Source organism: Megascapheus bottae, chromosome 5 (genome assembly GCF_031878675.1).
Source record: "Megascapheus bottae isolate mThoBot1 chromosome 5, mThoBot2.hap1, whole genome shotgun sequence".
Lineage (NCBI taxonomy): Eukaryota > Metazoa > Chordata > Mammalia > Rodentia > Geomyidae > Megascapheus > Megascapheus bottae.
This window is the reverse complement of record NC_143513.1, coordinates 78,251,831-78,278,338: the sequence shown is the minus strand read 5'-3', so window position 1 is coordinate 78,278,338 and position 26,508 is coordinate 78,251,831. Positions and strand designations below refer to the sequence as shown.

The window sequence follows — 26,508 nt, the reverse complement described above, 5'->3', positions numbered from 1 at the left end:
TTACAGCCCGACTACACGGGTAGGTCCATATGAAGTCAAAACCAGGGAATCAAGCTCATCTCTGAGATTAAGCATATGCGGGCTAGAAGGAAAAGTCAGGGAATATAATTCATTTAGACCTTTAAAACCTTAAACAACTTGTATCTCCAAAAGTAATTTTAAAAATTTAGTGACTAAGGATGAAGCTTAGGGAAACAGTGCTTATCTAGTAAATATAAAATCATATTATCATCAGATGAACAGAGAGACTACTCATACTGTCTGTATGATTTTTAAGTACTTAGATCTCTTTTATTATTACTTTGGTACAAAGTTAAGAGGCATGATTGCTGTAGTACAGGTCTCTGGGCTTGGACTTTAGGACTCTTTCCATTCTACCTGCTGCCTTTCACATCAAAGATCAAACAGCTGTGACAAGATCTGCACAACAGTTCATGTCAGAGTAAAAATCATGAAGGGGTTGACACACTCTAATAGAATGAACCTGTACCTTCTGGGAAGAGAAGAAGTCTGAATGGGTTTTCAGAACCCATCATTAAAGACTTCTGGTTCTTTCCATAGACCTCTGAAGCCACCACAAGCAGCACAACTGCCCAGATCTTAAAGGTCGTGAGTCAAGAAGCAGTAGCTGCCAGACCCTTGACACCATGGCTTTCTGCATGAACAGAACCACAAAGCTGAACCCCTCATGATGCTGTGTTTTGATCCTTGTTCTGTCACAAGGAACCTGAGAACAAAACAGTTGAAGTGCCAAGTTTATTAGAGTGAGAGACTATCACTCTCACGTTGTCACCAAGAGACACAAGTCTCAGAGCTGCCCACACAGAGCTCACACCAGGAAGTAAGGAGAATCTCCAGGGAAGAGACACCTTAGGGGTCACTGGTTGACCTTCTCATCTGACAGATAGGCAACTCTCCTGAAAGCAAACCCCTCCCTCAGTCAGATTCTGTTTCACCCAGAGCTATGCCCGAGACGTTGATTGGCTCCAAGACTGCGCTGGAGCAGCAGGGGATGCTTGCAAACTGCACGGTTTTAGAAGCAAAAGTTCCCCGGCTCAAGCACCATAGTCCCCTAGCCTATGAGAAAAGGATCCCAGAGTCCAGTGTGAAGTTCTTCAGTATATCCCTCCCAAGGACAGAACACAGAGAAGGAGGTCTTGGGTGAGTGCCTGGGTGACAGGGCCTTCTGATGCTTTCAGAAAGTGTGGAGTGTTGTTTTTTTTTCATTTTGGGGATTCACAGGTATCTGAAGCAGATTCTACAGCCAACCGTCTCCCAAACCAGCTTGATCTTATGCTCAAAAGACTGCTCATAGAGGACAGCTAGGCTTGCTGCTCTACCAGCTGCAGTTTGGCGGTCTTGACTCGATGGGCCTCCTTCAGGTTCCGTGCACGGACTTCTGAGTTCGAAATGAACTCCACTTGTTGCAAAGGGAACCAGCCTCGCTCTCCATCCGAGAGTCTCATTCCTTCCAGCCAGCCTGTTAGACACGAGGATACATGCAAAGAGGAATGACCGGAAAAAGATTTCTGCTACATTCCCTAGGCCTCCTTCCCCCAAACTTTTCTGCATCCTGAGCTAAATGAACTGGGGTGGCAGGTATGTGTGTCGGGGGTGAGGGGTGGAGGGGTATAACCTGAGAAATCTAGGTTCCCAGGATACTAAATGGGAGTGTCCTGGGGCCGGTGATTTCCACAGCTGCCCATTCCTGAGCTTTTTCCTACTGTTTATGTCACATTATTTCACTCCCCCCCCACCACCACCAAATGATACCTAGCAGACCCTGGTACTTCAAAACATGGCCTTCCTTAGGGCTGAGGCTGCTTGCTATAGACAGTAGCAATACCATTAGGCTAAGGCCATGCTAGAGTGAGGTAGCCATTAATATAATGTAAATTCATCCTTACAGAAGGCAGGACATTTTGACAGAAACAGGGAGAAGATGGGGAGAGACAAGTTGTACAAGCCACGGAAACTTGAAACTACTAGACTAGACAGGGAAGAAACATCTCCGAAGGCTACAGAGGGATAAGCCACTTCTATTTTGCCCTATTACTCTGAGCTCCATGTTTTGTGATGCTTTGTGAGGATAGCCCCAGAAAATCAGCACTACCGCTGTGTCCAGTGCCCAGCCTGGTCCTGGCAGGCTTTCCCCTCTTACCGTCACTGCTTTGCTGAGTTACCATCACCACGTCTGCCTTCTCCAGGGCTAGCTCATCATTCTCTCGGGGCTTGTAGGCTCGAAGGCACTGGACTTGTGGAGAATCTTTAGAAAGAAAGAATAAAGTTAGGAGAAGTAGGAGATGGGAGGATGGGGGTGAGTTGCATGAAGAAGAAGGGAGAAGCTGAGGTAAGTTCTTGTCTGCAGACAAGTGGGGATAGGAAAAAAAATCCTCATTTTGTAACAGGACTCAAAACAATACATGCTGTGACCACCTTTACTAACTCGTCATCCAACAGCAGATCCATGAGCTCAGGATGTGCTCCTTCACCCTTTACTTTGTCGATGGATCCTGAACTCTTAAGACTGATGATTTGGTTAAAAAATTAGAAAATACATATCCCTTCTCTAATTGCTTTATGAATGTTTTATTAATGAAAGATGCAGTTCTTTCTCCAAAGGGAATAATGAATCATTTATTCTGATTCAACTAGAATGACCCTAGCCCAGACACTTGGATCCAAGTTAGCCTGAATAACGTGGTCCATGGAAGAAGAGATGGCACGAACGTCTAAAGTCAGGTGTGAATATATTGAGTAAGTAGTCTGTCGAGGACATCAGGTAGGCAGATCCCAGGGGAGTGAGGAAATGTCTTCCACAGGCTTGAGATGTTATTTTTAGCTTCCAGGCTGGTGGACACGAGTGGTCTGCTAAGTTTAATAATACATTCCAGATGTGTTACCTAATGGTCTCAGGGAGGTGAGGTCAGATAAGAGGGTTGTAATAAGAGACTATTAAGGGGAATCAAGATAGCCCCAGATAATTGTGGCTCCTGTTGCAACATTCCGTCACAAAAGTCTGGTCCATCCATCAGGGCTGGGTCATCCACGTAGATGTGGTTTCTTCAGGGAATGTCAACTCAGAGCTTCTCCAATAAGACTGTACAATCTCAGCTTGGGAATCCAAGGCTGGGAGAGACGTGTCCAGTGGAAACCCAGGCTGACCTAAGAAGGGGCTCGATCTCCTTGGCGTCTGTTTCGTCATTTGTAATGATCGTGATGATCGCTGATCAAAGAGAATCAGGACGATTCCTGAGGAAATCCCAAGGTTTCTGTGTAGATACTTTTGTGAACCAGGCAATATTTCCATGGAAATAATGTTCAAAGTTCAGAGAATGGCTATCCTAGAGGCATTCCATTTGACCTGGGTTTATTACTTCTTTATTTCACAACACTACCCTGGTTCTGACAGAAAACAAATACAGTGCTGTTTATTCCTTTGGTGGATTAGGGTTTGATCTCAGAGCCTCGTGTTTGCTAGGTAATCATTAGTGAGCCATGCCCCAACCGGTTCTGAGTATTTTCTTTTTCCAGGTAACATCTCTCATTTTTGCCTGACATGGACCATGATCTTCCTGATCTTTGCTTCCTGAGTAGCTGGGATTATAGGCGTGAACCACTGAGCTGGCTATGATGCTGCATTTGGATTTTTTTTTTTACTTTTTTTTCTAAAATATTTTCTCATCTATGACTCCCAACATTATATGAAAGGAGAAATAAGATGAGAGTTACCACCTCCTTACCGCCATTGGTGGAGTACATAGTGAGAAAATTCTCCTAGTTCCTTTTGTAGTGTTCACTGCATTCCTTTACTCTTTTTAGACACTAAAGCACAAATGTTCCCCCCCTCCCCCTGTTCATATATACTGGGGCATCATTGCTCAGTGACACGTATGAGGCCAACAGGAGAGGCAGAAATCTGTCCTAGTATTAGTGCACACAAATTCACAATGTGAGTGAGCCAGTGGCTGGGGTGTCCTGGGCTGGTGTCGTTGGCCATCTGACGGAGGGGTTACATCAGGACAAATCTTTGTTGCTTATCTTCCTCTTCCTACAACCCCCACGGCAACCATAGGGACAAGTAAGTAACTCAAGATAGCCTCCCTAAGGAGGGAGGGTCTGGGGGAAGAGTGGTTTTAAGCACTGTTGAGGTCCTAGCAGTCAGTGTTCCATTGAAGTTCTGAGGAAAGCAACAAGCAGAGGCCTCACACAGCAACCACTTAGCACCGTAAAGCATTATACGGGAAGAAAAGCTTGGGCCCTACCATTTTCTGCCCTTTTTTGTTGTCACTTAGACTTTTTTTTTTGGGGGGTGGGGCTAGTTGTGGGGCTTGAACTCAGGGCCTAAGCACTGTCTTTGGGCTTTTTTTCTCAAGGCTAGCATTCTGCCACTTGAGTCACAGCACTACTTCCAGCTTTTTTTCTATATATGTGATACCAAGGAATTGAACCAGGTCTTCATGCATGGTAGGCAAGCACTCTAACCACTAGACCAAACTCCCGACCCAACACTCAGACTTTTTCACTCACCATAACACTCCAACAGGTCCAACTCCTCTCTTGGCATAGCCAGGGCTGAGATCCATCGGAGCTTTTCACTCCTGAGAAAACAAAGGAGGGCCTTAGCCTCAGTTATTCTGCAGATGTGGGGTGAGAGCCAGCAGCAGGGAAGGAAACGCCTGGCCATAGACTTGTCCACTTCAGTGACGCCACTTGAAGGATGCCTAAGACCAAAGTCAAGGCGATCCTGCCTGGCTGGGAACATGTGACAGTCTTGAGTTGTAGGTGCACGAGTCTTATCATGCTTAACTTCCCATCTTCTCTTTCTAGGCTTCTAACGTCTCCTGATATCTTTCCATAGGTACCTATCATAAAATATACATGTGCACATTTTCAATTTTGGAAATTGTGCTGAGCAAAATATTCACTGGAGTTTGATTTCCTCTATCACTTTGTATGATTCTGGACCACCCCCCCAATCCACCTTCCTTCAATCAAGTGTCTGCCATGACAGCTACTCTGACAGATACAGGCTGCCATTTCATTGTTGTTGCTGGTGGGACCATGGCTTATATTGCAATCAGAGGATTCTTGCATTATCTTCGCTTTTGCTTCCAAAGTTGTCCTGGTCATGGAAAGCAGATATCCTTACTATTTCAGCAAGATGTGGTCCAAAGCATTAAACAAAGTACACAAATCTGCATCTGATTATCCAGCACAAATAACAGTTAGCACTTGTGTCAACAGGCTTGTGTCAGCTTCTCTGCTCCTTACACAAAGATAGGTACAGTATCAACAATCTCACTCCAAACTATCTCTCAAAGCCAAAAACTCCAAGGCATTTACAACATGAGCAACCTCAGACATGAACGAGGTTGAACTCTTTTAAAAAGACTCTTTCATGTTTATGACGTCATTTGACAAGGAAGTCATTAGATATTCCTGACTATACCACAATACTAATACTACAGGTAGAATACTAATTGTAGTATGGATATAATACTAATATTACAAGTATTGTGAACAAGACATAGGTATGATTTTTACTGTGAAACATGTATGCATAAGCCAGGCACGGTGGCTCAAACTTGTCATCCTAGCTACTCAGGAGGCTGAGATCTGAGGATCACGGATCAAAGCCAGCCCGGCACAACAGAACCTGAGACTCTTATCTTCAATTGACCTCTAGAAAATGGGAAGTGGGGATTTGCTCAAGGATAGGGTGGTAGTCTTGAGCTGAAGAGCTCAGGGATAATACTCAGGTCAAGTTCAAGCCTCAACCCCCCACCCCCAAAAAAAACATGCCTGCAAGTACATGTGAAGGTACTAATTTTCTAAGTACATGTGAAGGTACTAACTTTTTATTACCAATGGAAAGGTAACAAATCATCTTTGAAATGTATGGATTTCAACAGAGGACAGAATTGGGCACTGGGAAGAAGACAGGCAGGAGGCAGAAAGTGTCTCTGATTAACACCAGCCTTGGATATTGAAGGGTCTCTGGCTTGTCCAAGTGGACATTCACTGGTGGATACAGTAGTCTGAGTCTTTGCTCAATCCATGCCAGCCTAGGTCCTTCCTGATATTTCACAAACATCCTTGTCTCTTTGAGTCGAGGGTAAAAACAAATGTGATTCCATTTCCTCCCCCACTCCTAAGATCCTGCCTATTCATTCTTGGGGTTCAAGTTTCCCTGTGGTTGCTACCTGGGCTCACTTCCTTCCAGGATGCCCACCAAGGACCCCCATACCAAGCCCCATCTCACTGAGTCTCAGTGCTGAAGAGGAACTCTGCTTGAGTGCCCTGGGTGTTATGCCGCAGGAAAAGGCGGAAGAGGTTTTTGTGTGGTCCGTGCAGCTTCATTTCACACTTTTCCCCTCGGATGGAGGAGAAAGGAGCATGGTCAAATACCAGGAATCGGCTGCCCCTGCGAAATACAGTGTTCCAACATGATTCTCAAGGTTCCATGCTGCATTCACCCCCATATCCCTATATTCAAACATCCTAGCCTTAGCATCTGAGGTGTGTGAACTTTCCCATAAAAACCAGACGATGGTATTAACTGGCTCCAAAGATGGTAGCTCCTGGGGTACAGACTTGTTGCCTGCTGGCCAACCATCATTCACCATTGTAAAAAGTTGAAGAGAGAACCATAGACATTTTCCTAAGGGCATAATGACCAGGGTTCAAGGTCTGAATTAGCCAAGTATTTCTTAGCTAGTAGATAAGTCCAGCCTAAAGAAGTCAAAAGTGGACTCATTTGATTACACGATGGGATAATCTGGTGCATTTTGCTCTGTGTTGTGATAGGATCCGGGTCCTGTCATGTGATCTCATGATACAGTTTGGTAAGATTCCTTTCCTCTTCTCTGTGCATTGACTAAGCTCCATGAGGCAAGCCATGGAGAAGAGAAAGGATCCTCTAGGAACAGGTCTGCTTTAGACCTTCCCTCTGGCCTCCTCCCACCTCTCCTTTGGTACCCAGCCTTCCATCCCAGGCACTGACTCTCGAGGCGAGACAGCAACAGACAGTCATTGAAGAGGTGCAGGTGGACTGGACGTGTGTTCAGTTTTCTTCGCAGCCCTGGTGACACACTGAACTCAAGGGCTGTCAGCTCTCCACTCTTCACCAGCCAGCGAGACTGTGAGATAAGGGAAATATCTACAGGGTGGGAAGAGAGACAAGGCAATGTCACAGACATGATAAGCAGGGACCTCCACTCAGCTTTTACCCTCCTTACCATTCCCTGACTGCTCAAGACTCCTCTTAGACTCACTTCCCCCCCCCCGGACCCTTTAACTACACTGCCCGCTAATCACAGAATGGTTCTGATATTGGCATTGCTAAGGCAAATGAGAGCTGCCTGTGGTCCAGCAAGGAGAGCGAGGAAGCCAGAAGTGACACTGAGGCTAAAGTGGTAGAGTGCTAGCCTTGAGCACAAAGAGGCTCAGGGAGGGAGGAAGACAGAGAGAGAGAGAGAGAGAGAGAGAGGGAGGGAGGAGGGAGGGAGGGGAGGGAGGGAGGAGAGAGAGAGAGAGGAGGGAGAGGAGAGGGAGAGGGAGAGGGAGAGGGAGAGGAGAGAGAGGAGAGAGACGAGAGAGAGAGAGAGAGAGAGAGAGAGAGAGAGAGAGAGAGAGAGAGAGAGAGAGAGAGGGAGGGAGGGAGGGAGGGAGGGAGGGAGAGAGAGAGGGAGAGGGAGAGGGAGAGGGAGAGGAGAGAGAGAGAGAGAGAGAGAGAGAGAGAGGAGAGAGAGAGAGAGAGAGAGAGAGAGAGAGAGGGAGGGAGGGAGGGAGGGAGGGAGGGAGGAGAGAGGGAGAGAGGGAGAGGGAGAGGGAGAGAGAGAGGGAGGGAGGGAGGGAGAGAGAGAGAGAGAGAGAGAGGAGAGAGAGAGAGAGAGAGAGAGAGAGAGAGAGAGAGAGAGAATAGGAATGTGAGAAGCTCCACCTGAAGACTGGGAAAGTCCACTTCAAGTATGTTAAGAAACAGGCAGGGCATAACAAGTTGTATTTTACAAGTCAAATGATTGAGGGCAGCTGTGGCATCTGGACCTTCCATGATTATGACCAGAGATAAGAAAGGAGCGATCAGAATCAGATGTGGGGTAAAGACTACAGAGAGATGAAAGTGGCACTGTGGTTCAAAGTGGTAGAGCAAAAGAGCCCAGGACAGTGGCCATGCCCTGGGTTCAAGCCTTATGACCAACAAAAACAAAAAGAACAGAGAGCAAAGAAGGGGCTTCATGGGGTCCTTCCTGTAGGGTCCAGAAGGAAGATAGAGATTGAGAAATCATGAGGCTAATGGACTCATGTTAGACCATGAACAGGAGATTTTTCTAGGGAAGTAAATATGGTATCTGTTCTAGTTGGAGTTTTTGGAGTTTGGTTAAAATTCAAAGTGATCTGATAAAATAATAAATAACTGAAACAAGCCTGAAAATTCTTCTAAAGCCTGACACAAAGGAATTCTCTCCCATCCTTTCTTCTTTGGCTCATTTTTCAAATGTACTTCCCCCTCAAATAAGAACTGTTTCCCTTTTCTGCTTATCATCTTTCAGAATTTACTTACATATATACACAGACACGAATAGTGATTTGCATCCTCTACTTTCGCATCAAAAGTAATACATTATGCACATAGTTCTATCCCAGCCCTTCAACAACATGTCTTAAGAGACAAGAGTGGGCATCTTCATGTTTTCAGAACTAGAACAGAAGCAAACCTTGGGTGGTGGGAGGCTGGGAATAGTGCCGGTGAGATGGCTGTGTAGAGAACATGCTAGAAAGGCATGGAAAGAAGAGTTAGGAGAGCAGAGATGAACTTACTTTGCACTCAAACTCAATCTTCTGGCTCAGGTAGATCAGCTCCTCCGTCCGCCGCATGCTCTGGACATTGTTATTACAGTCTCGAATCAGCTGAGAGTTAGCAGGAGGGGGAAGAGCACTGTGTTAGAGAGTCTTGACCTGTGAGTCCTTGCAGGTATCAGGAAATTCGTGCCTACTCTTTCCCAGCAGGCTGGACTGGAGTGAACAGGGACCGGGGTCAAGTCCTAGGACATGGGTGTATTGGTGTGACTCCACCCGCCCAAGAAGATGGTGGTGATGGGCGCTCACCTCCCAGACGGGAGTGGAAGAGAAGTTTGGCAGACACACAACGTCTCCGGAGCTCTTCCACTCAAGGGCGCGAGGAAACTTGCCCATGGAGATGGAGAGAGGACCCAAGTGGACACAGTGACTGCTCACCTGTTCCAACACGTGGTGCGCCTTCGTGGCCTCTGCTTCCTCGGAGGATCCGGGCTGGGATCGCTTCAGAATGTTCTGCAGAACACACAAGAGGTGAGCCCCGGTGGGAGGAAGGAGTGGACACAGAGCAAGAGGGGGCAGAGGCTGGTGAGTGCGGAAGCCCCAGGGACACGATGTGAGCAGCCAAGACTGCGGAGAAGGCAGGGTGTGGACAGCAGGGGGACAGAAGGCTCACATCCTCCAGGGGACGTCAGGATGGAGGCTCCTCTGCCTGGAAGCTTGTAAGGAAGAGCACCCCGAGGGAAGGGACCCATCCCAAGGGAAGGAACCCACCCCGGCCCTGCACACCTGAAGCAGCAGCTTGAGGCGGGTGATGCGCTGGAAGGGCAGAATGAGGAAGGACTTGAGGGACAGGCGCTGGCAGATGGGGTCACTCTCCAGTCTCTCCAAGACTTCCCGGAAGCTGCTGTTGCTGTTCCTGCATGAGCGACGGGGAGCAGGGGACTGGTGGAGGCTCCACAGAAAGGATGGGGTATTGGAGGCCGGGAAAGAAGCGGGGAGAGCTGATGCACAGGGGACCTAGAGGATCGCTGGGGACGAAGGACACTCCTAGGCCCGCTGTGGCTGTTTACCCCAGGGCACCCAGGGGACGGGTGGAGAGCAGCCTCACATTAAGCTCTGGAACGTGCGCTCCTGGTACGTCTGGTTGGTGACATAGGGAAGGTAGACCCGGCGGAAGTCTGGAGCATGGTTCAGGACGACATCGCACACTTGGAAGGAGAAGATGTTGGTCTCGAAGTTTTCTTCCAGGTCTGAAAGGAACCTGAACCATATGGAAAGAAATCTCAGGAGTCCTCTGGACCTCAACTCAGCAGCTGGCTGAATCCCCCGTGCCCCGGGCTAGTGACTTATGTCTGGTTACCACACATCAGCTCCGAGCCTCTTGCCGTCCATGCACCGCCACTCTCTCTATGCCTGTCTCTAGTTTCCTCCAGATTAACTCTTTGACCTGAGAACTCTATTTCTTATTCTTTTCTTTTCTTTTGCCAGACCTGGGGTTTGAACTCATGGCCTGGACACTGTCCTTGGACACTTTTTTTTTTCTGCTCAAGGCTAGCATCCTGCCACTAGAGCCACAGCACCACTTCTGGCTTTTTCTGAGTATGTGGTACCAAGGAATTGAACCCAGGGCCTTGTGCATGCTACGTGAGCACTCTAACACTAGGCCAAACTCCCGGCCCTCTTATTCTTCTTGTATCCTGTTCTGAATCTCCAATCTTTGTATAAGGTAAACACCTCATCTCCAATGCACTGCGTGCTTGCACCATGTCTAACAACCTAGGAAGCATTTCTCAATTCTTCATGTATTAAAGGATCTATGTCACCCCATCATCTCTCTCTCCTCCCCTCCTTCTTTTGCTCTATACCATCACAAGGGAGTGGAGACCCAATTTTCATCCTAAACTATGGCAACAGGAAGTGTTCTAAGAAAGGCGAGTCCCACTAAACTCAATGCCTGCCCACAGGATGGCTGGGCAAACAGCCTAGGAGGGCATGGGTCTCACATGGAGCTGACATCCCGCACATCCTGCAGACGGGAGAAGAGCCACTGGTGGTCCTGGTTGGAAAGGATGGCCCGGATTTGAGGTGAATGTTGGAAGTGGTCCACAGCTATGTTCAGACTGCGCAGATACGAGGCCTCTGACACGATGAGTTCAAATTTTGCCTAGGAGGTTGGAAGGCAGGAAGATCAATGAAATCTTTCATCAATTCCCTGGTACCTGCCAGCCACTGAGCAATATTTTAGAGGGAAAATTCTGAACATGCTAGATCCTGAAAGCCATCACAAAGACTACCTTGATGTGGGAAGTATGGAAAAAGCCCTCAAAGATTATAAGAGCAAATATTCTTTCAAGAAACCTCAGTAATACACACACACACACACACACACACACACACACACACACACACACACACACACATACACACACACACATATGGTAACTATGTGAGATTGTGGACAGGTTCGTTCACTTTATTACACATCACTATAACAATACAGGGTAAAACTTTAAATACACATGGAAATTTATTTCTGCAAAAAGAAACTAATTGAGCACCTTTTAGAATCAAGGATATATAAGACATATCAAGAGATAAAGCTGGAGAAGCAAACAGATATGATGTGCCATGTCTGGAAAGTTATATGAACACTGTAAAACCATATGGATTTAAGGCAAAAGATTAATTAAAGGAGTAAAACAGATTAATGTAGGGGAGTGACTTGACTATGTTTTTATTTAATGATGATATTTCTGAGCATAGTGGGAGAAAAATATTGGAAGGAGCAAAACTGCCCTTTCCAAAATAACAAGAAGAAAAACTGTTGCAGAAGATCAAGTGAGAAATGAAAGCCCGAAGAGCCATGGGCATGAAGAAAAGTAGGCCAATTCATCATTATGTAGAAGGAAGATTTGGTCAGACTTAGTTTGAAAGAGGAACAAAAGACAAAGCCAATGCTTTAGTTCTTGAGGTGGGAGCAGCACTAAGAGGTTAGGTGCTCTGAAAGGGGAACGCATGCCTTAGGGTGTGAAGACTATGAGTTCAGATTGGGGTTTGAGGAGAAGTGAAAAGGCACAGGGTATCTGAGAATAAGACTGTACAGACACTGGAGAATGGGTTTGGAGGTTCCAGCAGGTGATGCCAGGACCCATGGCTAGGATGGGTGGACCTAACACTTGACATCCAAATGTGTGGCTTTTACACTCGCGCATGGCTAGAAAAGAGAAAGGTGGCTTTGGCAATTACTTGGATAACTAGAGACAGCATCCAATGAACCTACTACCCTACAGCAACGCTCAGCCAGGTGACTGAGGATTCGTCTTCTCAGGAACGCCCACTGACTGTGTGACTCCGGATGGCTCACTGGACTTCTCTAAACCTCGGCTTTCTTTATTTTATGCATCTATAGTGACTTCCACCGCAAACGATGTGACTGGGAAATGAAGATGAGTTTGTGAAAGTACTATGTAGACCTCAGAGTCTCTAATTTACGAAATGAATATGTACACAGTGACTTAAATGTTTCTCCTCCCACTTTCAACAAGTCCAGGGCTGCAACAGCAGCCTTGCGGCTTCCTATTTTTCTGGACTTGGCAGAGAGGGGGGGGGGAAGAAAGGGAGGGGAGAAAGAGAGGAAGGGAAGGAGGGAGGGAAAAAGAGGGAGAGAGGGAGGCAGGCAGGGAGGGAGGGAGAGGGTGCGCTTAGAGTCCATGCAGAGAGAAAGAGAAAAAGAGAGAGAAAAAACTGCTAGAGTCATGTCATCTCCCATTGATGAATATGAGATGGTTGGTGATCACTGAAAAATACATTTGTAAAATGTGATTAGAACAGGTGCTTCAAGTTTGAGCTTTAAAAAGCTTTTGAGTGTGTCTATCTCTGTTTGAATTGAGGAAAACACTATTTCTTCTTAAGACTTCATGGCCCAAATTCTCATTTTCTCTGACTCTGGAGAGAGGGTGTGTGGGGACAGGGTATGTAATTTTTTTCAAATGCTTTTCAAACTTTTTTCATTTGTGTTTTCCTAAAAGGGAGCCAGTTATTCTCCACTTCGTCAGGAGATTCTGACAAGGCATTTGACTTGTCTAAGCTTACACATGGTGAATTACATGGTGAAATATTTCAGTGATTTCAGTGATTCAATTCTAGGTCTGCTTGATCTAAAGTTAAAATGTCATTGAAATTTGAACTCAGGGCTTTATGCTTGCTAGACAGGCATTCTACCACTTGAGTCATGCCCTAGGCTATTGTTCTGGTAGTTATTTTTCAGATTGAGTTTCACCAATTACAGACTTAGATCCTTCTATCTGTGGCCTTTCAGATAGCTAGGATTATTGGCCTGTACTGTCATGTCCGGCTTATGAAGATGGGGGTTATATAAGCATTTGGCCTACACGAGTCTGATTTCTGCCTCCTGAATATCTAGGAAGGATTACTAGTATGAGCCGCTGTACCTGGCAGCATTTTTTTTTGTTTTTTAGTAATTACTATATACTAAGTATCTTTTTTCGTTCAGCCAATAACTGACGTAAAGAAACACTTAGATTAAGCAATTTGACCAGTTAAATGGTATGAAAATGAGTTTCACCTAATTACTTAAATATTATTCTATTCTCCAGCATCTAATTGTCTTTCTGGTAGATATGCTCTACTCCTATTTAAGACAAATTTAGGACTATGAGATATTCTCTATGGAAAACTTCCTAATGTGAGCCAGGTGCCGGTGGCTCACGCCTGTAATCCTAGCTACTCAGGAGACTGAGATCTGAGGATGACGGTTTGAAGCCAGCCAGGTAGAAAAATCCATGAGACCCTTATCTACAATTAATAGGAAAAGGTTGGAAGTATAGCTTGCGTGTAGAGAACCAGCCTTGGAAAAAAAGGCCAAGAGAGTTCAATGTCCTGATTTTAAGCCCCAGCCCTGGCACAAAAACAAAAGAAAATAAAACTAATCAACAAGAATAGCTTAGGGCCATATAAACAGCCTCGCTGTTAAAGTTTTGCTTTTCGAAGTGATAGCCAAGAAAGGCTATTCCAAAGCCTTCTTCTAAAGCTTTCGTTAGGTCAGTGGATCACAGCACCACTGCCAGTGGGTCCTTTTCTGCACACCCAACAAAAAGCCTGCTATGTATCTTGACTGAAGAGGAAAACTCTAGCCTAGCTTGAACTCGTTGGAGGGAAGGAGGAGGTGGAAGAGAAATTGCAGTCTACCTTGAAGCAATCAGTGCCAAAGTTATTTCCTAGTCTTGTCCATAAATTCACTCTGCATGAGGCCCCACCACTAACTGGAAGAACCCAATGTCCCATGGCATAGGAAGCAGACTGAGGGACAGTGGTGGCATTCAGAGAGTAATGAGCCTTCTGCAGAATGAAGCGGACTGCTGACTGTGGTCGACACGCATATGTGAGCTGAGGGTGAATGGGGACAGCTCACTCATGGTGGTGGTAAGTAGAAGATACGAAGGTGAATACGAATAACTCTATAATCCTATCTCCATCCCCCCTGTCCCCTCCCCCCCCAAGCCCCCCCACCCCCCTCGTGCCACCCCTCCTGGTACCTCTTGCAGTTTTTGGTCTTCGTGGGTCATGGAAAGCAGTACAGTGCTGTTGCGTACCACGGGGATTTCCTGCCAGAGGGAGCCGCTGGAGGCCATGGAGAGGCGCTGCAGATAGGACTCGGAGGACACCAGAGCCTTTCGAGGTTGCCGAGGGGAGGCAAACCCAGGCCCCTCTGCCACGCTGTCTAGCCGCTGCTGGCTTTGGATCTCCTTGTTCAGAACCACATCACTGTACTCCTGGTAAAGCAGCTGGGCTACAGGGGTGAGGATGTATGGGAGAGGGCAGGTGAGCAGAGGTCCTCAGGGAGTCTGAAGCTGCCAGCCACTGCCAGCACTCTGAGGGACATCACCCCCTCCCACTGACAGCCATGAGCCCTGTGTCATCTCAGGCAGATCACAGTCCCCCAGCCTGTGGGTCACCTTCAAGATACTCACAGGAGTTGATGAGTTTGGAGCAGCGCCTTGAAAAGCCTCCTGCCCCTTCCTTTGGCTTCTTCTCTCTGTTGGGGTCAAGGGAAGTTCTGGGTACTTGCTGACCATGAGATACAAGATTCCCGGGTGTCTAGGCATAAGGGGTCCCTAACCTTTCTGACACGTGCTTAGATTTCAGGAACAAATTCCTGGGTAATTCATAGCTTTTTGGGTTGCTATAGGTGACTTTGACATGGGTATTGGTTCAGGGACAAATGACTTAGAATGACAGATAACTCAGGTTTGCGGACAGAACAGGGGAGCTTGCTACCCTAGAATTCCAATGTCTCCCCCACCCACTTCTTCTTTGTAGAAGACAGATACATGAGCAATTCCAGATCCTACCCAGAGCTTTAAGGAACTAAAATCCTAACTCAGAATCTTACATCTTGGCATCCTAAGAGAGTTATGTGTGCTTGTGAGCAAAGGGGAGAACTCACCGAAACACCACCATGTCAGAGGGGCCAGGGGATCTTCCCATAGAAGGACTTCTTGAATCTGAAAGTGGACATGGGGGATGGAAAACTGAGATTTCTGAGACAATCTGAGAGAAAGTAAGCTATACATTGGTATAGCTGAAGATGCAGAAAGAAAAGAACACAACGCAGAGAGGAAAGTACCAGAGAGCATTCTAGCAGACCAGAACCAGTTGTGCCCCCAACTCTGTATATCTGAATGGGAACTGGACAAAGAGACACCTCCATGGTTAAGCACTTGTGAGCAGGCAGGTATGGAGCTGGAAGAGGCCAAAACAACACCGGGGGAAAGAAGCAGACATTGAAGAAGGACCCAGGTGACCAAGAGCTGGGGAATGGAGGAAGAACATCCCAATAAGCTCAGCGGCACTCAGGGCCTTCCGTGTTGTGGAGTGAGTGACGGAAACTAGAGAAAACAGGAGGGACCCGGAGGACAGATGAGATGAGATGAGTTCAAAGCTGGGAAAAACTTGACCTCACAAAAATGTGCATGAGGTCCCGATTCTTACTCACTTGAACCCTCAGGCAAGATGGAAGGTCTGCGTAGGCCTTGCCGGTTCCAGCCCTTGTGTTTGCTGGGTCCTTCACCAAGGACAACCTGTCCCCCACTGCCACCACTGCTGTCCTCCGGTGGCCTCCCTGCGTCCCTCCTGTGGGGCCAGCTGGATGCTTTCTCTAGCTGGGGATGGCTGGGCTTTTCTGGTTGTCGTGTTGAGGCCAGAGTGGACCTCTGCAAACCACTGGCTTCTTGGGGAACTGATCTTCGTGATGGTCCCTTCCTGGGGACCTCAGGCTCTTCTGAGAGTCCTTCCTCAACCTTACTGGGGTTCTGGGGCTCCGGGGTCCAGGGCGTGGTAGGAGAAGAGGGGTTTAGAATGTGTGTTATGTTGCTGAAAGCCAGGACTGAGGGTATTTCACTTTTATTCCTACTTGCGGGAGCCAAGGATTCTGTTAACCTCCCTGTGGCTGGGGGCCAGGAGGTTCTTCCGGCAGAGGGGGCTGCAGAGACAGTCCAGTCTTGACCAGTGGGCCTCTGTCTGTCTTGACCTGAATTCAGAAGTCCCGCCTGCGTGCTCTTGCTCCTCCCCCTGGTCTTTGGGGGCAGTGGGGGAGGTTCATTGGCAGGATCCAGGATGGGTACAGGTGGCAGAGGCCTGTACATCCTCGAGATCCTGGAGAGAGAAGTGTGAGACTGGTAGGACTGGGGCAAATCGGGAGTCGGGGGTAATGGTTTGTTATATCTCGGCCTAGCAGGGACAGAGGTCTGACTATGGTGAGAGCTGTCTGGGGTAGATGGCAGGGGTCGGTGTCTCCTTGCCACGGAGGGGTCAGGAACTTGGGGAAGGGGGCCTTGAGGGGGTCCGTGTAGTTCTGAACTCAGGGCCAATGGAGGATGGCTGTATCGCTTCAGCGTGGGGGCCACTTCGTGAACATGGCTGCTTCTGTCCACCATGGAGGTCTGGGTGTGCCTCTTCTCTAGGGGTGGAGGGGGCAGAGGCTCTGGGGTTCTCCTATCCATGGAGGCAGTAGATGGAGAAGAACCATATGCCATAGATCCAGTGGCAAAAGCTGAATTGTGGGAGGAGCTCCATGGGTGGCTGTTGTGAGAAGCGTGGGGCAGCTCTGGGTTTGAAGGCTCCGGGGTCTGTGTGGAGGATGCAGGGGGGTTTTCAGAAATGCTGCTGCAATCCCGCCCACTTCTCCTGTTCCTTCTTGGGGTCACAGAGCCATAGATGGCAGGTTTGGGGGGTCTCTGAGGTAAATCTGAGTGAGAAAAGGAAAGGGACCTGCACCCCAGCTCTGGGGCCTGCTCGGTCCTGTGGAAGCCAGAGAAAGAATTGCTCCTTTGGTGCTGGACAGTCCCGGGGCAGTTGGCTGTGATGCTACAGGAGTTGACCCCATAAGAACCACTGCATGGTTCTGTTGTGGGCTCTGCATGGAGAGAATGGTGGAGGGCAGCCAGGGCAGTCTGAGATCCCCCTCCAGCAGAAGGGCTGTTAGTGAGGAGAGAGGCTGTGGGGACTTTCTGAGGACTGGCAGTTGGGGATGTGGAAGGAGACAAGGCGGCTGCAATGGCAGAGACTGCAGCAGGCCTTAGAGGGGTCCCTTCAGGGACAGATACATTGGCAGGAGCCAGCTCAGCTCTCTGGCTGGACATTATTCCCTTCTTCAGCTCAGCTCCTTCAGAGGTGTCATGCGTGATCCTACTGTAAAATGACTCCTCAGAAGCAAAGAAGCCAGGCAGAGATACGGGGTTGAGGTGGAGTCCTGGTGTCTCTAGAATAGGAGGCAGAGCTCTGGCAGTCAGTTCCTCAGGCCTTGGGTCTGTCAGGGTACCAAGAATCTGAGTCAAAGGACAAGAAGAGTCTGGAAATAAGTCACAGGAAGAGAGGGCTTCGGGTGCTACCACAGTCATTGGGGAAGGGCTGGGATGCTCCTCCTCTTCTGGGCTTCTCTCTTCTTCCACTGCCGCCTGCCCACCTCTGTCCTCACTCTCTGGCTTGTCTTCACTTGATCCAGCCCCTTCCTCCTGCTCCTCTCTGCCCGCTAGACCCTGATCACCTTGCTCTCTCATTATTCCCCTCCGTTTCCAAGCTAATCTTTGATTCTCTGCACACTGAAGGTCCACCCTGCTCTCTTCTTCCTCCTTCAACATACTCTTTTCTTCCTTTTCCTCCTCCTCCTCCTCCTGCTCCTCCTCTTCTTCTCCTTCTCCTTCTTCTTTTTCTCCTTCTCCTTCTTGGCTTTGCTCCTGAGTCCTCTCCCTAACCTCTCCATCGCCCTCAACACAATTCAACCCTTCCAGGTCCTCACTGAGCCTCTCTCTTTCTCCTTGTCCCCCATGCCTCCCATCATCTCGTGACTGTTCCTGGTTTTCCCATTGTTCTCCATTTTTACCATTAACTTGCTCTACCATCTGTTCCTGTTCCCTCCCAAGTCCAGCAGAACACAGGTCCTCTCCCAGTGATCCTTTCCCCTGAGGTCCTCCTTGCTTCTCCAGCCTGTTGGCCTCCTGTGGACTGAGAAGCCCTTCTTGCTCTTGACTCTTCTGTACCTCCTCCAGTGGCATGGCAGGTCCACTGCCAGGGACTGTGGTCTGGTTGGTCTCTGTGAGTGGCTTTTCAGAAAGAGGACAAAATATAGTATGAGCAGAGGTATCTGGAGAGATGTCATCTTTGTCTCCTGATCCAGTTCCTAATGTCAAAGAAGAGAGTTCTGGCTGAAATTCCACCTCCACTCTGCTACCCGGTCCAGGGGATACTGAGACCACATCTGGCCATCCAGCGTAGAGAGGGGAGGCCCAGACACCAGGGAGAACTGGCGTCCTCACTCCACTGTCTTCTAGACTCTGGAGTGCTGCCTCCTCTGCCTGCTTGGGAGTGTCCCCGTTCTCAGCCACATCTGAAGAGCCTTCATCCAGAAAAGAGGGGCTGTTCTCAGCAACGCGGGCATCCACGTCTCTCAAGTCTCTCAGCTGGGTCACCAAGCACCCTCGGCCCTCTGGCCCCTCGGAGGATGGATCCTGAGCTTCCCGACCATCAGGGTCCAAGGCTGGGATGTGACTGCTCCTCATGACGGCTTCAGGGATAATTCTAGATTCCTCGAGAGCAGGGCCGGGCGCTCTGTGTGAGGGCTCGTCAGCCTCCATCAGGGCTGAATCCTAAGGAGAAATACGAGACAAAGATTTCTAATGTCTCCTTGCTCTTACTGACTACCCGGGAGAAAACTGGAGGAAGATGAATAGGACATGTCTTGGGTTTTTTCTGTTACTCTTGACACAAAAATGGTACAACAGGGGCCAGGAGTTTGGCCTAGTGGTAGAGTGCTTGCCTAGCATGCATGAAGACCTAGGTTCGATTCCTCGGTACCACATACATAGAAAAAAGCCAGAAATGGTGCTGAGGCTCAAGTGGTAGAGCTCTAGCCTTGAGAAAGTCCAAGGACAGTGCTCAGGCCCTGAGCTCAAGCCCACGATTGGCAAAAAAAAAAAAAAATGGTACAACAAAATAACCAATCTATACTCCTTTTTTACTTATTCATTAGTACACATTTACCTAATGACCCTTTAAGTGGAGGGCAGCTGGTCACGAATGACACAAACATGTCTTCATAGAGCTTGCAGTCTTGTAGAGGAAACAGATCACAAACAATCTGATGAGAGTGTAAGACCACAGCTAAGAGTGCCAAGAGTTCCCAGCGGTCAATTACCCTCCAGATCCTATGATGTCAACATCTGCTTCTGCCTGTCAATCACTGGACACTGCATGACTCAGCCTCACATAACTCACTGGCAGTGTGTGACACACCCTGGCTTTAACAGCCCAGAAAACCAGAAACCGAATGGTACCTTCCTTCTGTGCCATGCACACGGATGTGAAATAGGTCAGATGATTATAGCTAATGTGAACAGCACAGTTTCAACTCCTTTACACAGGGTCTGGATTTGACTCAACTTGGGATTTTTTTTTATAGTGTCTAGCAAAGCTTTGTCACTAATGAGTGATTTGATAACAGCTGTTATAAAAGGCAGTGACAAATAAGGTAAAATTGTTTTACCTTCATTATCTTACTCTCCTTTAACACTGGGGGAACATTTCCCATTCTTCCCAAGATCCTGACTTTAGAAATTAACAGGGAGTACTTGCTCAAATTTCTTGCAAAGCAACCTGCATTTTTCTATTCTTCATCTTCCCTCATTTTTCTAGTTCCTTCTAATTTTTCCCCCTTAGCATGCCACTTCAGAAGTTTTATGCTATGGATTGTGCATTGCTCTAAAAACTTTAATTTCTCTGCTGGGCCACTCCATCATGTAAGTGTTTCTCATCTTTCAAATCTTGTGCCTTTCCACTGTCTTCCATCCAACATCCCCAGCTACTGCTTCAACAGGCAGCATTCTGTGAACATCCTCTACACTAGTCTAGAAATTCTAAAGAAGGCTCTGTGGATCCTAAATCAGAGTAGTTGTTGCCAGTATTTAACATTGACATTAAGAATACTCTCTTGTTATTGATGGAGTGATATTTTCCTGCCACCTGTCAGGTTTCTGATCCTTCATCTGGGTTAGACTAGAGTTATCTTTAAAGATATATATATATATATATATATATTTATATAAAATTGAGCCAGGTACTAGTGGCTCACATCTGTAATCCTAGCTACCCAGGAGATTGAGGATCATGGTTCATAGCCAGTCTGGGAAGGAATGTACTGGCAAGACTCTTATCTCCACTTTATCATCGGAAAATTGGAAGTAGAGCTGTGACTCAAAGTGATAGAGTATAAGCCTTGAGCAAATTCCAGGCCCTGAGTTCAAGCCCTCTGACCTATTCCCCCCACCCCCCGCCCACCAAAAGATGTCAAGTGTCCCCTCACTTCTTCCTTGTAGCATTTATACAAACACCATTATGTGGTTATGTGTGCACTTTTACTTGCTGTCTATCTGAACCCACCCATGATAGGTTATGTGATATGAACAACCTGTCTTGTTCACTCATCTACAAGGGGCACAACACTCTGCCCATATTATGTGCTTACTAAGCTTTTTCTACATAGAAAATATAATTTTTCTTTCCCTTCTGGCCCAAGCTTTTCCATTTCTTAATTAATTACGAAGTTCTGGTGATTCACATCCTACATGTTCTTGGATGTATTCCTGTCACCTTTGTAGTAGAAGGTAGAAGGCGGATCGTGCTCCATCCTCATCTAGGCCACCTGGCAAGCACAGCCTGGACGTGGGTTTCCACACTGCTCTCTCCAGTCCAATTCATTCTCCATCCATGGCCTATGTGAGCTTCACAGCATTACTGACAGACTCTGACTGTCTAAAGATCAAATGTGAAGCATCGGCCAGTATCGCTGGCCTCTGCCATCTCCATCATGAGGGCACTAACGCTGCCTTGGCTCTTCTACAAAGATGCCACACATGATTGCAGGGAAAAAGGACTACTGAGCCCAGTGCTGGTGGCTCACATCTCGAATCCTAGTTACTCAGAAGGCTGAGAATTGAGGATCAAGGTTCATTCAGAGTCAGCCCTGGCAAGAAACTCCAATTGACTAGTGGAAACCTGGACGTAAAACTGGGGCTCAAGTGGCTAAGGCCCTGAGTTCAAGCTCCACTACTGGTACACACACACACACACACACACACACACACACACACACACACGTTTAAGAGCATGGATCAATTTTTTTTAATGATCAAAATACTTCATTTACATATGTGAAAATAAAATGAAAAAGGTTTTGAGATTAATTTGGGAAGAAAGGATGGAGAATGAGGGTAAGTGATGAGTTTGATCAAGGCATGTTGTATACACACACACACACACACACACACACGCACATTTCAAAATAAAATGCCTCTGTGCGACTGATTGATAAAATACGTGAGGGAAAAAATCCCAAACGAAGAGTTCAGGGGAACATGCTGAATTGTATTTTAAGAAAGAGATTAACAAAGCAGGAAACAAATTCAGTTTTCTGCCATGGATAAGTGCTAGCAGTAGAAAGAGATGGGCTGTCAAACCCAGGCCTCTTTGGCAGGCAGTTGGACAAGAAAATTTGTAAACACTTCCAAATTAGCAATTTTTATCACCTCTAAAAGTATGGGTCAATTTTAGTTGTATTATGTTTTATTCTTTGCTAGTTTTAAAACAATTCCAGGGATCATTTTATCTTGGATAAAATCATACATGTAATAATTATATATATAAATATAATATATATAATTATATATGTATATGTACACACACATGAGAGAGAGAGAGAGAGAGAAAGAGAGAGAGAGAGAGAGAGAGAGGGAGGGAGGAAGGGAGGGGGAGAACTCAGGGCCTGGGAGCTGTCCCTTAGCTTTTTTCCTTAATGCTGGTGTTCTATCAGTGAGCCTCAGTTCTACCTCTACTTGTAGTGCTGGGGCTTGAATTCAAAGCCTTACCCTTGCCAGGCAGATGCAATACCACATCGCCCACATCCCAGCCCCATTTGTTTTATTTGTTCCAGATAGTTGTTCCAGTTGTTCCTTGCACTTTTATCCAGTCCAGCCTCTGGTCTTGGTCTTTTGACTTCTGTCTTCCATGGTGCTGGGATTACACTTGTGTACACACTTAGCTTGTATGTTGAGTCTCACTAAATTTTTCCCAGGTTGGCCATTAACTGGGATTCTCCTGTTCTCTTTTTCCTAAGAAGCAAGGATTGCAGATTTGAGCTACCTCACCCCCCTCAGCCTTTGTAAAGGTAATAATCTCTAAGAGGGAGATAAAGCATTTTCTTTACAGTTCTAATGGAAAGTAAAAGAAAGAACATCTAAAAAGTCACTAGTATCTGAAATGGTCATAGAGATGGCAGGTATGATTGACCTAAGAAAGAATAAGTATAAAAGAAATTCAGGGTTTAGAAGGTAAATGAAACAGCTGAGACAACGAAAACTTTGCTCAGTTTGCATTAAAGAAATGAGACATGAAGGACCCCAGAGATTTGCGCAGATCCCCTCAGCCAACAGTACAGGGGAGCCTGGATCCACTAAGTGCCTTGATTTAGGTCTGCAGTAAGTGCCCAGAAGTCTAGCTAGAAGATGGACTTGGTCAAAGGCAGATCCTGAGCTCTCCCAGCCCTGCACCTTTCTTGTCTGCTCTGGTTTTAAAGTGGATGCCACCATAATGCTGCTGAGCCATTGAGAACCCCCCCCACACACACAACACACACATGCCTCACAATATATAACACATACATACACACACATGCACACATACACATGATACATACTTCACAATAAACATACACACATACACACACACACACACACACACACACACACACACACACACACGAGCCACCCTTGTAGTTTCTGTAGTGGAGCCTGTCATAACCACCCAGGCCAGTCCTGGGCCACCCTACAGATGTAGTATGTGACAAGTTCCTTGCCACCCTACAGACACAGATACCATCTATATGGGACAAAGAGATAAGTCCAACAAGTGTACTCAAGTGGAAGGACTTTCATACCCTTGCCAGTCAACTAACAGTGTGATTTGCTCAGCTTGCCCTTGAGTATAAAATAGTAATGATAACAACAATAATATGTGATTCAAGTAAACATTATTTGTCAATGACATATGAAAGAACCCATCTTCTCACTAGATACCTTCTGAAACGTGGCTCCTACTACCCGCCCAGCAAGGCCTTATACACAACTCTGTCCTTTCCCCTTAGACACGCCTGGATTTTTCCAGGATCATCCCCAACACCTTTGTATTCTCACACCAGGCAGTTCTCAAATGTATAATGTTTCTGCCAGACCCGGGCTTTATGTTTCCATACCATGTGCCACTCCGATGCTTTTAGTTCAGATGCGCGGTATCTGTCTGCCTCTGCACTATCTACCCACACTATGTCCACATGCACATACTTGGTACACATTTGGAAATTTCAGTGGTCCCCTGTGCCTCCACCATGTACCCCAAAGGGAGAAAAAACCCTGGACACAGTGCTTGATCGTGTATTAATAATCACCCCACTGTATTCGGGCATGACACAGCTACAATGTGACAGGAAATCTGTAAAACGCAGTCTTACTCGTGTAAAGGAATTAGCGAGGATTTATTTTTTTTCACTGCCCGTTCTGTGAGAGCACAAACATCCTCTTCTCCACGGAGGTGAGTAATGGCTATGATCTGAGTACAGGCAAAGACAAGGCGAAATGTCTTGGTGATATGGACTTCCTCCAGACCTCGGGCATGTTTACATCTGTATGACCCCAGCAATCTGCGACTTCTTAGTAGCCTCAAGTAACCACGTTAGCAGTGTGTAGCTTAGCCTGCTGTGTCCCTTCCAACCCCAAACACCACAGATCCATCTCAATTCATCAGGTATAAAATAGTATCTCAAAGATACACCTGTCCCCACTTGTGCGACTTATTCTTTGAACTGATTTATATGTTTCTTGGGTTTTCTACAAAAGCCCATTTCAAATACTCGTGACTTAGAAACACAAATCACCAAAGTACTTTTGAGACTGCAATACTTCTGAGAGTGCACTATGTAATCTTTACTTTTGTCTAAATTAGGAAACTCCCTTTTACCCCCAGCTCCCCCCAAAAGACTTAGCCTCATTTTGATTTAGAAAAGGAAATCATCAGATCTAACTTTATTAACTCTTTGAAATTATTGCCCCTGATAGGACAAGATCAAGAGCAGGCCAGTTTTCTGGACCACTGACTGCTAAGTGTACTGCCATCTCAGTGAAGATACACATTTTTCTTTTTAGATCTATTCCCTAATGTCTGAAAACATCATGTCATCTACCGCCTCATAAACCACATGGTGTAAAAATACTATGCGTGGCCATGTAACTACCCACAAGCCACCGCACCTAGGAGTATGAGTGGCCTGTTTGTATCTTTCACAGAAAGGGATGCCTTGTTCCAGCCCACCTTGCAGACACTGAAGTGTGACCAGCTTCCGTTCCTTTCATAGGCACCTTGAGTGACTCGGCCTGTCTACACCAGATGCTGGTGTCACACCTCTGGCAAGTAATAATGCCTTTTCTGCTCAACCCAAACAGCCCATGAGTGAGCCCGCACCACACAACAACTGAACAGTCCAGACACCACTAATGACAGTTGCTTGTCTACCCCACAGACCAGGCATCACATGGCCCCACACAACCGCACACACATTACATGAGCCACAAGCTGGAGGAAACCCTGACAGAGGAGGATTCTTGACCATCTCTGGACTCTGTGTATTCATGTGAATGGAGGGATTCCTCTACAGTCCTCCCCTGCTGCTCTTTCCCAGTTAGACAGCTTGAGGCATCCATTCCTCAACACTACACTCTTACAAGGACTGAACATCCCATGCCCCTTTCCCAGTCCTCCATCTCAGCCCTTTCTAGTTCAGGCCCACAGATAACCGTACCCATTTCACTGGGGCCTCGGCTAGGAGCTTCTTCATATTCCAGATGTAGATCAAACAGGAAGTCCAGAAGCAGAACATGTCGGGGGCTGTTTTGCTGGGGACTGGGGTTTGGGAAGAGGCCAGGGATACCAGAGTAGGGAGTGCAGTGAGTTAGCAAAGGAAGGAGGAAGCTGGAGGGAAAACCACCTTCTCTCCCTGGTGTGTCCTGACCTGCCCTTCCCCCTCCTCCATCTGAAAACAGTGCTGGCCAGAGTTCACTTCTAGATAGACAGAAGGCAAGACCGTCCTGGAAACCCAAGTTCCAGGAAGGGAGTGTTGGGACTGACATCTGAACACGAACTCCCTAAGCCATCCTTCTGGAAGCCAAGTATAAATAATGCTGGCAATTGGGGGCTCAAAAAGGGTTTCCTTGTCCCCTCACCACCGCTGCCTCCACTTCTAAAATCGCTCCTTCTGTACACCCTGTCCTTAAATGAAGAATGCAGCTTGCTGACTATGCTGTGACTAATGTGAGGCTCCCCAGATACAGGCAAATGGAGGAGAGGTGGGCGACGGGGGGCCCAGGTGCCTGTTTCAGGGCTCCCAGCCTCTGCCAATGGGAGAGAGAGGTGTTTACATCGACGTGCACGTCTAGTCTAGGGAAGATGCAAAGGAAGGCCCGGGCCTCCCTATAAACAGAAAGGAAGAAAGGAAGGAGGAAGAAGGCAGTAAGGGCTGCAGGTAAGGACTGGTCTGGAGGGCGTCTCTCGGTTACTCCCCTGCTAGGGGCTCGGCCACCTCCAGGCTCAGGGTTGGAAGAAAGAGCCCTGATTCTTTTGGCTCTGGGAACCGTGGTGGGGCACAGTGCCCATTTCCAAGGCGGGGATCAAGTGGGAAGCCCCACTCTCAGACGCAAGCCCGTCCTTCCAGGTGCCCTCCTCTTCCTCCGCAGGGTCCTCAGCCCCTCAGCCCGAGTCCTGCCCACCGGCCCGGCCCCTCCTTTCCGGAGCCTGCGCCCTGGGACCTGGCCGGGGCCGGTCCCCGGGGAGGAGGCCTAGTTCTCCCTTCCTTCCTGTCCCTGCCTCACCTCCGCGGGGCTCGGAGGTGGCCCTGCGCCCGGAGCCCAGAGCCAAGGCGGGCACCCACCTGGTCGGCGTCACATGCTGCCTCGGCCCGGGAGTCCCCTCCAGGTCCAGGTCCAGGTCCAGGTCCCCCGGCGGCGCGCGCGACCGCCGGCCCCGCGGTCCCCAGCCAGGCCCGGCCCGCCGCGCGCCCCACCCGCGGCCCGCCCCTGCCGCCCGACGGAGGGA

General features: G+C 47.7%; 1 protein-coding gene across 1 annotated transcript; it reads right to left on the bottom strand.

Annotated features, from left to right (window-relative positions):
* Nucleotides 1-292: 292 nt before the first annotated feature.
* Arhgef5 (Rho guanine nucleotide exchange factor 5) lies at nucleotides 293-26,508 on the bottom strand. The gene is made up of 15 exons (XM_090333456.1): nucleotides 26,345-26,508; nucleotides 15,818-18,965; nucleotides 15,269-15,326; nucleotides 14,793-14,857; nucleotides 14,358-14,611; nucleotides 10,806-10,966; nucleotides 9,911-10,063; nucleotides 9,589-9,718; nucleotides 9,241-9,315; nucleotides 8,820-8,913; nucleotides 7,003-7,162; nucleotides 6,266-6,427; nucleotides 4,531-4,601; nucleotides 2,162-2,266; nucleotides 293-1,480 (listed from the first exon to the last, which is right to left on the bottom strand). The coding sequence occupies exons 2-15, from the start codon at nucleotides 18,951-18,953 to the stop codon at nucleotides 1,323-1,325; spliced, it is 4,782 nt and encodes a 1,593-aa protein (XP_090189582.1). The 5' UTR covers nucleotides 18,954-18,965; nucleotides 26,345-26,508; the 3' UTR covers nucleotides 293-1,322.

Bases quoted from the DNA above. Each gene is read 5' to 3' on its own strand.
- Arhgef5 (XM_090333456.1), bottom strand. From the start codon at position 18,953: ATGGAGGCTGACGAGCCCTCACACAGAGCGCCCGGCCCTGCTCTCGAG. The intron at 14,612-14,792 runs GTGAGTATCTTG...TCACCCCTGTAG, and splicing joins CTCCAAACTCATCAACTCCT to CCCAGCTGCTTTACCAGGAG. The intron at 10,064-10,805 runs GTGAGACCCATG...CATATGGTTCAG, and splicing joins GTGCGGGATGTCAGCTCCAT to GTTCCTTTCAGACCTGGAAG.